Source organism: Trichomonas vaginalis, chromosome VI (genome assembly GCF_026262505.1).
Source record: "Trichomonas vaginalis G3 chromosome VI, whole genome shotgun sequence".
NCBI lineage: Eukaryota > Parabasalia > Trichomonadida > Trichomonadidae > Trichomonas > Trichomonas vaginalis.
The window spans coordinates 4,417,618-4,432,464 of record NC_067208.1 but is presented as its reverse complement, the minus strand read 5'-3'; the positions used below and the strand labels follow the sequence as shown (position 1 = coordinate 4,432,464).

General features: G+C 30.8%; 5 protein-coding genes across 5 annotated transcripts, besides 2 other annotated features; 4 read left to right on the top strand and 1 right to left on the bottom strand.

Annotated features, from left to right (window-relative positions):
* Positions 1 to 96: 96 nt before the first annotated feature.
* On the top strand, positions 97 to 3,911 carry TVAGG3_0804180 (GTPase activator protein; the record flags this gene model as incomplete). Its single annotated transcript, XM_001327582.1, has 1 exon — positions 394 to 3,858. The coding sequence occupies one exon, from the start codon at positions 394 to 396 to the stop codon at positions 3,856 to 3,858; it is 3,465 nt and encodes a 1,154-aa protein (XP_001327617.1).
* A 929-nt stretch (positions 3,912 to 4,840) lies between these two features.
* Positions 4,841 to 5,713, bottom strand: TVAGG3_0804170 (ankyrin repeat protein family; the record flags this gene model as incomplete). Its single annotated transcript, XM_001327583.1, has 1 exon — positions 4,841 to 5,713. The coding sequence occupies one exon, from the start codon at positions 5,711 to 5,713 to the stop codon at positions 4,841 to 4,843; it is 873 nt and encodes a 290-aa protein (XP_001327618.1).
* A 1,005-nt stretch (positions 5,714 to 6,718) lies between these two features.
* Positions 6,719 to 7,492: a mobile genetic element.
* A 551-nt stretch (positions 7,493 to 8,043) lies between these two features.
* TVAGG3_0804150 (ER to Golgi vesicle-mediated transport) lies at positions 8,044 to 10,295 on the top strand (the record flags this gene model as incomplete). The annotated part of the gene is made up of 1 exon (XM_001327584.2): positions 8,158 to 10,191. The coding sequence occupies one exon, from the start codon at positions 8,158 to 8,160 to the stop codon at positions 10,189 to 10,191; it is 2,034 nt and encodes a 677-aa protein (XP_001327619.1).
* A 198-nt stretch (positions 10,296 to 10,493) lies between these two features.
* On the top strand, positions 10,494 to 12,364 carry TVAGG3_0804140 (uncharacterized protein; the record flags this gene model as incomplete). Its single annotated transcript, XM_001327585.1, has 1 exon — positions 10,647 to 12,029. The coding sequence occupies one exon, from the start codon at positions 10,647 to 10,649 to the stop codon at positions 12,027 to 12,029; it is 1,383 nt and encodes a 460-aa protein (XP_001327620.1).
* A 1,223-nt stretch (positions 12,365 to 13,587) lies between these two features.
* TVAGG3_0804130 (protein serine/threonine kinase protein) lies at positions 13,588 to 14,760 on the top strand (the record flags this gene model as incomplete). The annotated part of the gene is made up of 1 exon (XM_001327586.2): positions 13,588 to 14,760. The coding sequence occupies one exon, from the start codon at positions 13,588 to 13,590 to the stop codon at positions 14,758 to 14,760; it is 1,173 nt and encodes a 390-aa protein (XP_001327621.1).
* A 51-nt stretch (positions 14,761 to 14,811) lies between these two features.
* Positions 14,812 to 14,847: part of a mobile genetic element that runs on past the window's edge.

The following is a 14,847-nucleotide window of genomic DNA, read 5'->3' as shown; positions in this document are numbered from 1 at the left end:
CATATAAATACATTAATTTAATAAAATTAGAGAATATGTGACTCAAAATGAAAACTTTGTAACCTTCGCTAGCAATGAGAAAGCGACAGATCATGCGTATATTGTGCATCTCTCATATTGATGAAATTTGAACAAATTTCAAGGATGATATCGCTAATCATAAGTAATAAATGGCGAATAACATACCATAGTTAAGAACTTCAAGAGTTCTCCATACATGGCTCAATAAACCTCATATTATGAATTGAATGAACATTTAGGAATCAATAAAAGTAACATCAATCATACTCGTCACTTTTTAAGATTAATTATTTTTTTTATTCTGAAATGCTCCCTAGAGAAGTGATTGGGAGGGCATTTATTGATCTTAGTCAAGCAATCAACAATAATAATATGGATTCAGCAAAAGAAAGCTTTAAAAACCTTGTTTCAGTCATAGATTCGCAATCCTCTTTTAAAACAATCATTACTAAGCCAGAAAAATCGAGTCTTCTTTTAGAATATTTTGTTAAGATAATTCATGAATACGAATTACCAGAAATGGATGATGAAACACAGACTCATTTACTAAATTTCATTAGATTATATACAGACTTAGAAGAATCAAATTTCCGTAGAGATTCATTTGCTATCTGTTGTAAAATGCTTCCATTTTTCTATGAATCGATGAAGAGACCAGAGAGTTATCAAATACTATCGAATTTCATGTTCATTTCCGATAATATCGATTATTCTAGGACATTATTATATGTAGAGAGACTATTTGGAGTGATGCTATACATGACAAACTACAATTTAGCATACTTTTGGAATTTTTTATTCGAAAATGTCTTCAATCGCTTCTTTTTATACGAAACAGATAGCATAAAAGGTGATGACATGAAACATAATGACAAATGGAACCAGTCTTACTTGCTTCAAGCCAATGCTTACATAGGAAAATTTATTTTCGAATTAATGGAAGTACAGCATCAATTTAAACCATTTCTTACTGAAAACAAGTACGTGCTGATGGGATTGATCAAGTTTTCAATGGATTTGGCCCCAGATCAACTCCTAAAAATTTTAGGATCGTATTTTCAATCAAATTTGATCTGTTCGAACCAGCAATTCACAGAACTACAAGGAATGGAGCGCTTTATACCCGCGGCTTACGTTTGTAACTACGATTCTTCGGTCAATACAATTTTACTTAACATCATCAACGCTCTTCCGATAGAATACATTGCTACGATCCTGATGTTGCTTATAAGACTTATAAATTCAAGAATTCCGAAAAGTGACATTATGCGACCAATTAAAACCGTAGTTGTTGTTCATTGCATGTGCAATCAGATCATTGCCAACTACAGTAAGAAGGAGGAGCTTCTTCTGCTCGCAATTCCCCAGATTTTGCAATTAAAAACTACACAAACGCAGTTGATTCTTTTTTACTGTTTGGTCGATTCAAAACTGGTCTCAGAAAAAGTAATTTCAGAATTTTGGAACTCAGAATTTCTTCAAGAAGATTTCAAAATAATTTTAGCTCAATTACTGACAATGCACATGTTTCCTGAACTGTTATCAATAGATCTGTCTAAACTAATAGCTTTCTCAAAGACTTATGGCTCTACAAGTCAAAAAGCTCGAGATCGAAAATTATCTCCAATTTTCTTGGAAAAATTGAGTTTAATGGAAACAGATCCAACAATATTCCTTACTACAGCATTCCAATGGTCTGGATACTCTACAAAGTTCTTTATTCCTTCTTCTTTAAGATTAAACTGGAATTCTGAACAAAAACTCAAGTTATTCAATGACATATTGGACCATGCAATTGTCAATAAGGATGTAACTTATTTAAAGTATGTTGTGAACGCTTTAACTGAAATAATTTACAATATTCCTTATGAATTTGAATTTTCAATGCAATTAGTGTACGACAAGATCCTACCAATTTTGGATATTAATGAAATCGACGTTAGCTTCGCTTATTCCCTTTTCAGAGCGAATACCAAATTATTAGACTCACATTGGGACAAATTTGTTAAAAGAATGATTCAGAAATTATCAAGAGATCTTACAGATATTGATTTGCTGCTGTACATCTCCGAAAACTTAAGTCTTCTTGAAACAAAATTGAAATCAAAAGAAATTATAAATTTGATTGTCATAAATCTTGAAAGAATCAAGAATGTAACAGTCAACCATCAACAAGCCATCTCTATTTGTGCTTTAATGACCTCCATTTACTCAATTTTGTTGAATGAGAACAGTCCTGACCGTTTTAAACCGATTTCCTATTTGGATGACTTTTGTTTGGTCAACAAAAACATGAATCTGGTCCAAGAACAGGTTCTTGTCCATTATTTATGCATAAATGACGTCGAATTAGCGAAATACGTCAATTGTAACACACTTTTCGACCAATTTACGGGTGCTCCTGATGCTTATTGGGCGTTTTTGCACATGATTCTTTCAGATCAGACAAATATTGAAAAACCATTCCCGGATTTTTTGGAGAACGCCATCAAATTACTCATTAAGATCCTCAAGATATCACAATTGACCTCCTTTTCTGAGTATTTGTCCTCTCTTTGCGTAGATATCATAATAAAATCGATAAATTTATATGAAATCTTCGAAAAAGAGGCTCCAAACTTCGTGAATAATGATATTGTGATGATAATAAGAGATACTGTTCTCTCAAAGTACACAGATTGTGAAAAAAGTGGATTTCCAAATCATAAGAATCCACAATACGAAATTTTCGAAGACAAATTTGCTCTTTGTGAGAAAAACAACGATGATACATTTTCTGTTTCCACGAAACATGCAATTTCTGCTTCATCTTATAAATTACACTTTGATGATGCCAAAGAATCCGAAAACAGCACGGAAACAGAGGTAAAAACTCATGATTTCTCACGCCTGACCATTCCTAACTTCGACAAGTTCATTTCCAATTTTGCAGGATATCAACCATCGATTCCTCCGAAATCTATGAACTCCTCTTACATCCCTACAACATCTTTCCCACAAATAAAGTTCCCTGAAGTCCAAGGAGCGATTCCTCCTTCTTCATCAGCTGAAATAACGACAATTCCGGAATCCAAGCAATGGATTCCACAACAGAACATTGGCTCGATATTTGGTGGAATCATTGATACGAAGTTTACCATTAGAGCACAAAATAAAGCCTTGGAAAGAGAATCAAGAGCACTTTTCGAAACTTTACAAAAACTGACATGTAAAATTGGCATAATTTATGTCAAAAAAGGCAAAATTTTACAAAGTGACATCTTAGCAATGGAAAACAAAGATACTACTGAACAGTATCAGAAATTCTTATCAGAAATGGGCCAAATTATATTTTTGAAGAATTTCAAATCTTATTGTGGAAAATTAGACACAATTGAGAACAGAAACGGCGTCCAATCACTGTATTTCACTGATAAAAGACTTGAAACAATGTTCCATGTCTCTACAATGATGCCAACTAAACAAGGAGACTCTCAACAAATTCAAAAGAAGAAACACGTAGGAAATGACAACTCTTTGGTAGTATGGAATGAAAATATCGATATACCATGGAACACGGCAACGATCGTTTCCCAGTTTAATGATCACCATGTTGTTGTTTTTCCTTTATCTGATTCATTGTATTTTGTTGACGTAAGGAAGAAATCAGATGCATTGGAAACAGGCCCTATTAGACATCCTGTGATACTTCATCACAGTAGCTGCCCTGCTTTAGTGAGATGGACAGCAATTTTATCAGATTTTTTGGTTAGAGGTTTTTCGAATCCTTTGGATTCACCTCACCAAAAGGTTCTATTGCAGTTATCAAGTATGGTAACTCTGATAGATAAAAATTAGTTTATTTTTTTTTTGTTTGTATTAAAATGCGCTATTATTAATATATTTACAACTTTTTTTCTAATAGCATTCAAATACATTCCAACAAAAATATAATAATAAGTAATATAATTTGATCTAATCCATAAATAAACAAGTCAGTATTCAATTTTTCAAAAGCATATTCTCAATATCTAAGAAAAAACTTTTAGTTCCGCTCTGTCACTTTGTTAGGAAAATTATATAGTTTTTATCGACACTATCAGTATACCCAGCTGTGAAAGGTATATTGAGGAATTAGGTTTGCGAGATTGTAATTTTTGTTATTTTTTCCAAATTGAGAGAAATTTTGACGATAGAGCTGAAATGTTTTTGAACAACAATTTCATTACTTTAGGGCACCCTTAAGCATTATAAAAATTTGAACAAATTTTATGACGTAATAGTATAAGTTATAATTTATTAATTTCCAAAAGAAATGACCAATAAATTCCTTTCCAACATGTTGAATCAAATCGATTTTATAACTAAAATTTAAACCTTAAACTTGATTTTTATAAAAGTGACATTAATTAACTTTCAATAACTTAATCCCATGGTAAGAAGCTAATCCAATCATATAAAAATGTTATAATTAACCACATGTTTATTCATTTATGATATCATTATGCTTCAAAATCTATAATTATAAAATTCAAATTATCAATTATCAAAAAATCTTTATTTGCCATATATCAAATAGAAAAGTTAACATATATCATCTTTCAAACTATAATATAGTTAAATTCGAAAATTTCGAAATCAGATATTATTTAAATTTCTTACATGGTGGATGTATAAACAATCTAATGGTATATTTTTACTCCACATTATCCACTCATTCTAACTATATACAACAATCATGTGGGACTAGAGCCTTAACACAAATCTCAAATGGATATTGTTTATTTTTAAGACAAAGAATTGAACTTCAACAGATATTATCACCGTCTATAATTATTCTCTATTCTGTTTTGTCTTCAAAAAAGTACTCTTTCACAGAACTTTTTGCAACATCAAGAACAGTCTTTCCATTTTTATCCTTTGCTTCTTTATCAGCTCCAACAGAGATAAGATATTCAACAACTTCAAGATGACCTTTTTTTGATGCCCAAATAAGTGGAGTACATCCAGCATTATCCTTTCCTTCTTTATTAGCTCCAACAGAGATAAGATAATTAACAACTTCAAGATGACCTTGTTGTGATGCCCAAATAAGTGGAGTACATCCAGCATTATCCTTTCCTTCTTTATTAGCTCCAACAGAGATAAGATATTTAACAACTTCAAGTTTACCATTTGCTGATGCACGAATGAGTGGAGTATATCCAAATAGTTTATTCTTTGCTTCTTTATCAGCTCCAACAGAGATAAGATATTTAACAACTTCAAGACGACCATTAAGTGATGCACAAATGAGTGGAGTAATTCCACCATTATTATTTCCTTCTTTATCAGCTCCAGCAGAGATAAGATATTCAACAACTTCAAGATGACCTGTTTTTGATGCCCAAATGAGTGGAGTATATCCAACAACATCCTTTGCTTCTATATCAGCTCCAATAGAGATAAGATAATTAACAACTTCAAGATGACCTTGTTGTGATGCAAAAATGAGTGGAGTACATCCATCTTTATTCTTTGCATCTTTATTAGCTCCAACAGAGATAAGATAATTAACAACTTCAAGATGACCTTGTTGTGATGCAGAAATGAGTGGTAAATCTAAAGATTTTACTATATAGTTACCACTTTCTATAAGAGATTTAATCCGTTCGAGATTTCCTTCTTCGCATGCTTTAGTAAGGGAATCTTTTGGAGGCGTTCGTTTTAACATTAAAATTTTTGACTAATAATTTTTTTGACTATATTATTCCTTTGGAATTTATGAACTCATTTCCAGATATTCCGTGAATAAATATCCCAGTTAGCTTAATTCTTAAACACAAAAAATTAACTTTACTCTTTTGAGATCCTTATCAGATGTGCAACAATTTGATGCAGTATCGCAATTCGAATTCGATTTTTTAATGTAGATGTACTCTAACATTCTTGAAAAAATGCAAAATGATATTAATTAAGCTTTTCATTTCTGTATCATACACGAAACAAAATCATTCATTATACTAAAATTTATCAAAGTTTGAATAATGAAAAAAATAATATCTAAATTTTTACATTGAGTCGGCTATTGATATGGTCAATATTAAATCGTTTAAAAATGGGCATTGGCCAGAATAATACCCACTAAAAAACACATTTTTTAAAATTTTATCAATTTGTTATGGTATATCTTTATGATAATGAATAAAATGCTTATCTTTCATAAGTCAATACATATTTTATGCTGAAACACAAAAAATAACACGAAAATTTTTTGCCAACATTTCAAAACTAAGGATAATGCTTTGAATATATAAACAATAATACTTTGTCTAGAGAATTAAATTTGTGCTATCCAATTGTCAATTCTTTGAATTTTTTATAAAATGCACGATATTCCGGCATTAGCCTCAATAAATATAAACTACATGTATCACAATATTAGGATGTAATGGCATTAAAGCGAAAAAATTCGAAAAAATCATGCTCTTATAAAACTCGCTGATTTTGCAATTTTTATGTGATTTGAAGTGATAGAATATATTATCATCTTACTAAAACATATACTTCATTGTTACATTCACAAAATATTAATCAGAACACTAGGAAAAGTGGATTTTCGATAAAAGACGATAACGATTATTTGCAAATCGCCTCTCAATTTTGAGAGACTTTCAATTTTTACAGTGGACCCTTAAGGGCTAACTGCCTTAGTTTACAACTATTCAATTTTTTGCACTTAAGGGTGGCGGAAAGTGAAGTGAATGAACAAAAATAAAATGCTATTATCTCGTCATATATTTAATATCTTTCGGTAAAAATTATATAGCTACAAATCTCATTTGTAGAAGTATATGTATGCCATAATTTCATTATCATATATGCAAGCTTTTGGTTTTCCATCCTATGATAAATATTTGAATTTCGCGTTTGATAGGAGTAAAAAAATTTAAATATCTCATGATTAGAGCTTTAAGCACAAAATATGCTCAATAGAAAACATAGAAAACAACATCTTATATATATTTAAATATGAAGAAAGACTCCTTATCTTATATTGAAAGACTAGATACAAATCTAATTAAACTCTGAATGGGTGCAAACTGAAAAGAAAAGTATCGGATGTAATTGGTATATATATGTCGTTTATTCTCATACATTGATTTTGTGCAAATTTTATAAGTAGTTCCAAATCTCATCACTTATTGCATCTTAGCCGAATTTAATAGATACGTGTTTTGTTCAATAGAAAAGATAGATCTATGTACCTATATTGCATGCATTAAGTATTTTTGATATTAATTCAAAAACCAGAGACTAGATACAGTTGAAAATTCAATTTTTTCATTCATTATTTCTCTACCAGATAGAGATCTCAGACTACACAAACTTTGTAGTAAATACTTATTTAGATACACTATTTAGTTATGTTACAATAACAAAAGAATTTCAAATATTTATTTAGTTATTTTAACTTTTTGTTATTCGGTCACATCACTTTCCGCCACCCTTAATTATTTTTTTCTCTCTGATAGAATTGATATTTTTATGAATAAATGTAAATATAGCATACACTGATCATACTCTATCGTTTCACTGTTTCAAAATCTAAAAGAGATTAAAAAAAAACAAGCATATCATGTGATTTATATATCTGCAGTGTGAAGATATATATTTGATCAAATATAATTTGGGGCCTCAGGTGGCTTCGCTTGCCCTTGGGGCAAGCACGCCACCTTCGGCCAAATTAAATAATTTTTTGAAAAATTGAAAATATTCACTAGTTGGTTGGCGCTTGCGCCAACCAAATAATCAAGAATACTAATATATAAAATTTCTGAACAAAAACTATCAAAAATAAATCATAAAAAATATAAAAATAAGAATCTAATTTATTGTAGAATAAATATCCGCAAAGTCTTCGTAACATCTTTAATATATATAAAGTAATTATTAAATAAACAATATGAAGAATTTTATTACTTTATATGAAGTGTAAGATATACTTTAAGCTACTCTATAAGTATTATAGACCATATACATTGGTAATTCTCGTTGGCCAATAATTGTTTGATCATTTCATTTCCGATTCTGTGATCAGAAACCGAAAAACGATTATGATATTTTATTCTAAGCTGGAAGTGTTTTGTTTTATTTCGAAGCAAATTTCATTTAGGGATGCGGAGGTATATTCAACCATCGGATAGTTCTCCGCTCATATCAATAATTCCGAACATTTCATCGCCAAGATCCCTAAATACGATATTTCCATGGGGAAATGACAACTTTATTGGTAACACTTGCCAGAATTTCCCAACTTATTTTAGAACATTAACACCTGCAATACCAAATTCACCAGAATTGGAAGCACTATCTAAACTGCCATATGGAATCGTCGTAGAACCAGGGACAGTCGGAAAATTGCCAAGGGTCGATTTATCAAATTCAACAATTCCTCGTTGCAATAAATGCCAAGCATATATCTCATGTTTCTGTAAAGTCGATGAAAGAAAAAAGCAATGGATTTGTGGTCTATGCGGTGCAAAAACAAATTTTCCAGAAAATATGCCAGAAATTCCGCAAATGCTAACTGGAAACATGGTTTATGATGTTGTTGCACCTCAAGATTACGTACAAAAAGCATTTGTAATGCCTTCTTTTGTTTTTATTATCGATTTATCAAGTCAGGCAGTTGATTCGGGCTTCACAGCTCAATTTATACGATCAGTCAAATCATCAGTTGAACAGTTATCAGACAAAACAAATGTTTGCGTCATGACCATCACAAAATTCGCCTCAATTTATGATATCAAAGCCTGTAAAGAAGTGGTTGTGATAGATCCAGAAGATTTTGTTGTTTCTCCGAATTATATCGTTACTCTTCGCGATTGCAGAAAAGAATTTAACAAATTATTAGATTTACTACTCAAAAAGCATAGTCATGGTCAAGGAAATTGTCTAGGCAGTGCATACGCAATCGCCTGTTCCGCTTTAAGAATTTATGGCGGAATTATCATTGCAGGAACATGCACAACTCCTTCTATTGGTCCATATGCTGTAGCATCGAGGGTACAAGGCCATACGACAGAAGACAGTGAAATCCAGCTCTTACATATTCCAAAAAACAATCAATGTAAGAAATACATGGATTTAGCACTTTTAATGTCGAAAAGAGGTATTTCATTGCATCTATTTATTTGTTCGAAGTCACATGCCGAAGTAGCTGTCTCTGGACTTGCTTGTGGCTTAACTGGCGGATTATGCAGATACTACAAAGAATTTGATCCACTCCAACTTCACAGTGACCTATTTGTATCTATAACAAGCCGCTATTTATGGAATGCAAGCATGAGATTAAGAGAATCAGATGGAATCCAACAAACAAAGATATTTGGAAATATGACGAACTTCAAAGATGGAATAAGTATCGCTGTATTGCCATCTAACGCAAGTTTGACTTTCGGATTGACCGTAAAAAAGCCGATCAATAATGCGAAATTTCAGGCGGCACTTTTGTTTACATCATCCACGGGGAAGCGAATATTAAGGGTCTTCAACTTCGAAATTCCGGTGACTTCGGAAATTTCAGTGTTACAATCAGGATTCGACGAAGCAGCCTTAGGAACGTTTTTAGTTAAGTCTGCTACATTAAATATTCTCTCTGCTGGATCAAGAGATAGTATGGAAGGCATGAATCAAGCTTTCTGGGAAATTGTGAACAGAAATTCGAAATTCAAATCTTTACATCATATTATATTCGGAATATTGAAGAATAGAATATTCACTGAGAGCATTTTGCCGAATATTGACTACAAAATGGCCGCAATTTTGAATCTGAGAATGACATCTGTTTCTGAAACGATTCTTTACGCATATCCTATGCTGTATGACATAGAAAACAAGAAAACTTTAGCTCTAAGGATCGAAAACATTGCTTCTGGAATCTTTGCCCTTGGATGTTATAATAATATTTTATTATGGTGCACGAATCCACTTCTTGAAGAAGAATTTCGTAACCTCGTTGATGAAAACAATGAACCAAAAGGAAATTTGGTTGATTTCGTTACAAATATTCGCCAATTGACAGGAAAATATTTGAGAATCATTGTTTTATCATATGAAACATCCAAAGAATACATAGATTCACTAATGATCGAAACTTCTGCAAGGCCAAACTTCAATTCTTGGATTACCAGTCAAGTATTGACGTAATGCAGGGATTCATCTAATCTATGCCTTACATGTATGTAATTTACTGTTTTATTCTTTTGATAATTTATAATTTTAGTTATTGTTTGTAAATTCTTATTTATTTCTTTAAAGACACAGGAACATATTTATGTTTTGATGCATACAAGATATCCATACCAGTTGTAATGCCTTATATGCTTTATTATCTGAGTTGATATTGACATTTTTTTGATTTTTTCAAAACTATTATTTAGGATGCTAATAATTTCATTAGTATTACTGAATATTACATAAATTTTTCTCTAAAAGCCAATGAAAAAATGTCCAGATCCTATTCCTATTGATTAATTGAAAATAGGAAAAGTGGCAAAAATTGAATACCACAGTTTTTACAATGTCATTTTGTTATATAATTATTATCCATACAATGCGAAGATCTTTGAGAAGAATTTTAATTTCAGTAAATAAATTTTTAAATGAGGAAGAAAACTTTGAGGCCACATCCGCATGACAAAAACAGAAATCTCATATTTTTCATTGTATGCTGCGTAATTTTAGTTGCTGCATATAGGTATAAGAGGTACAGGTTTATAAGTATAGAAGTTCCTCGTATAAAAGAAATTTGTCCAAATACTGATGTAACAATCAAGCAGTTTCACAACAAATTTTGTTTTGTTGCCAAGACGTTACCACAATTAAAGAAGCCACGCCTTGCATTTTACAAATTATTTTCGATTTCGATTGGAAATTCATGGCAGACTGTAAAATATCCATATAATACACCTGAATCTATATCAGGTTCATATCCAGAAACAACATTCTGTCTATACCATCAATTTCCTGAAGAAGTTGAAATCAATATCAGTTGCAGCAATCAACTCATCAAAACAGACAAAGCTCTTATCAAAGATGTCGATCTCTCGAATGATGGATCAAGTAATGTTCGCGTAAATGATCCAAGTATGTTTGTTTCAACAGATTTTTGTGTTGAAAACGAAAACGAAATAATATTTCTTTCGAAACAAGATATTTCTACAAAAACAGTTAGTTTGTCACCAATACAGAACATTACTTTCGATGTTCGCAACCCGAAAACTTTTATAAAGTGGCCAACTGATAAATGGACAACAGTTTTCGCATATGCGGCATCCAGAAAGCCATGGATGGTCATAGTGAGTACATTAATACCGTTATTTAAGAATAATATTCTAATAAATAATGGAATCAAATTAAAGAGGTTTGGAATCCTGAAAGAAGAGCATGAGACATATTTTAGATTGAGCGAACAATTTAAAGAAGACACGCATCATCGATGTTTCGGTTTTGGAGTTTTTGCAAAAATACCAAACATTGAAAAGAGCGATTACTTTGAATTCATTTACAATTTGACTTTGTCATATCCTTCTAATGTTATACATAGTTTTAGAGACTTATTGGCCAAATCAAAGATGAGAAAAAAGAAAATTGTTGTTGATGAATATTTCGCGAGAGATTATCCACAGGTAATGAATACACCTCAATACGAAGTTGTTGTACTCAACCAAAGTGATCCAATCTATAAAATTGCGGATACAATTCATTCTTCAAAATATTACGTGTTCTCGCACTTGACAACAGCAATATATAGTATATTCTTGAGTAAGGATGCCAAAATGATAGAAAGAAAGATAAATGGCGCCGATTGTCTCAAAATTGGAAAACAAATTTCGAAATTAGTTGGATGCGGATATAAAGAACTCAAGAAACCAATAAATAATGACTGTTCGATAAAGTCATTGCAGGAATATATCGAAAAACTGATAGATTTCTCAGAAAATAATTATTTGCAGTTATTATATCATAATTTAGGTATACAATGAAGTTTCTAATGACTTATAATATGATTCTCTTACAAAAAATTGTTATTTTGACAAAATTATTAATTTTATTTTTTTCTGACCGGAATATATCATGAGAACAATGATGGTAAGAACACATAACAAAATTATTTACTATACACCATCATCGGACGTTTAATTCTGAATATAATTTCATTGTTTTTTTGATGGGTATGGTTTTACTTTAATATCTATTATGTCCTTGGTGGCAAAGAAGAGTTATGATATATTCACACGAATACTCTCTTATCAGACAAATTTATTTTTTTCCGATAATTTAATTTTGCTATTTTCTACCTTGTTTTTAATAAACTATACATGATTTGGATATATTGATTTTAATATTATATTTCCCTTAATGGCTCACTATGTTTTTATGCCATTTTTTATACTATCAAAATTATAAAACAAATTGAATTGAAGGTTATTGTACTCTGTAAACAAATCTAATATTCATAATTTATCATAATAAGAAGATCTATCTGAAAACTAACTATTTATATGAATGCCGAATTCATAATTCGAGTATTTCATTTTTGTAAATTAATTCGTTAATTTGAAATTTTGGCTGAGTTAAATATAAGTTGAGTTGATGACCAAAGGAATGTTTTTATCAAATTGAATTAAGGATTGTCAAATTAGGCAATTGATCAATTTTACACATCGCTATCGAACAAAAATTACATAAAGGATTCACTGCAAAAATAAGATGGCTGATATTAATGATATTCCAAATGGAAAAACATTATTTGACAACGTTGGCCAAGAAAACGAACTTATTGTTCATAGAAATCATGATTTTAGGAATCTTGATTAAATATAAATCTATTAAGTAAATTCTTCTTTTGAATGTTTCTTTGTGAATTTTTAGAGGAATTCAATATTTGTGGGGAATATTCAAATTAAATGGCCCGACATAAAATTCAAAAATAAATTATCTCTATTTTTCTTTATATGAATAAATTAAAACCATGAGATTCGTTGAGAAGCACGTTGATTCAAATTCAAACCAAAAACTGAAATTAGTATAAATCTAATGGCATCAGCTAATAAACAAATTTTATTTCAAGAAATGTCATAGAAGAAATCTCAATTTTTCGTTTATTAAATTATTATTTGAACTTGATAAGCAACACATTTAAAAATAATAAAAATAAACTTTTGAGTACCATTCAATCCCACCTAATCGTTAACCCATAATCTTTACTTTCTTCTTATCATCGATAAGAATATTTTCTTCATCCGTTTTATTTTCAAAAAGAAACGCAATTGATTGGCGAAGATTTTATAAATATTGTTTGGTTTATTATATACAATCCTTTTTAACAATAAAATGAAATGACCAAATTGATTTACTTTTAAAAAGCTATTCAAAATCATCCAAATTTCATTTTACATCTTCAAAATATTTTTGATAATATTCCTCTTTACACGATTCCAAACTATTTTCCATAAACTTAAAATTCACGTTTAACACAAAAAATTTTCTCATTGAAATTTTTCTTATTTTAATAGATAACTCATTCTTATAATAGCTTTTATGAATTTTCCTATACTATCTAAATATGAAGTTCAGCACAAGATAGGAGACGGAGGATTTGCAGAAGTTTATTATGCCATACATAAAGCTTCTGGACTTCCAGTTGCAATAAAAAAGATTCCTAAAATTGTTGACGATAATGATTCCCACTTGGCTTTAGTTAGAAGAGAAATTGATATAATGAAACATATCCCACATCCCTTCATAGCTGATTTCTATGAAGTTCTTGAAAACAATGATTTTATTTTCATTGTTATGGAGTACATCAGTAATGGTACCCTTCGTAACACATTGAATGAAATGGGACCATTTACAGAAGAAAATGCAGCTATCATTTTTGCTCAAATTGTTTTAGTTCTTAAATTTCTTCACCAAAAATGTAATGTCGTGCATAGAGATTTAAAGAGCGATAACATCCTATTCGATAAGAACGGTAACATCCGTGTAATCGATTTTGGCCTAAGTAATACAAAGGCAACAGACGAAATCTTGAAAACACAATGCGGTACACCTTCATACGCTTCTCCAGAGATGATTTTAGGAGAAAAGTATGATTACAGCAGCGACATATGGAGCGCTGGAATAGTCTTATACGAAATAGTCACTGGAAATCTGCCATTTGATGATCCAAATATGGCAAGGCTTGCTCAAAAGATAATCTTCAAAGAAGTAGAATTTCCAAGTGGTATGAGTTCACAACTCATCGATCTTATTCAAAAACTTCTTACCAAAGACCAGACAAAGAGAATTAAATTGTCAGAAATAGAAGAACATCCATGGGTAAAGAACCAAATTAGATTTGTCGAAGAGAAACTTGACGCATTCAAATACGATAAAGAAAAGATTGCCGAGAGCCTCGGCGTCTTAGGAGTTGATTATTCCAAGATCGTAGAAGAAATTAAACAAAAAGGTATCAAGAAATGTTCATCATTAGAGTATAATCTTGTTAGAAGAAATTACTTAATAGAACATTTAGAATCCTTTGGAACAAAGAAAGATAGAAGAAAATCAGTTAATGAATGCGTTCCAGTTAAAATACAGATTCCAAACTTAGTATTGAAGAAACATCCCGTGAATCTCAGAAGATTAACTTCAAGACAACAAGTTAATGCTTCTGTGATTTTATCTATTGGTAGGAAAGCCCCACCAAAAAAGATTCAGTTAGATCTTTGAATCTTATATTGTTATATGTTTGTTTTTTGTTTGTATATTTAGTGTTTTTAAGGGTGCACCCGTATGTACGTTTATTTGAGAGGAGGA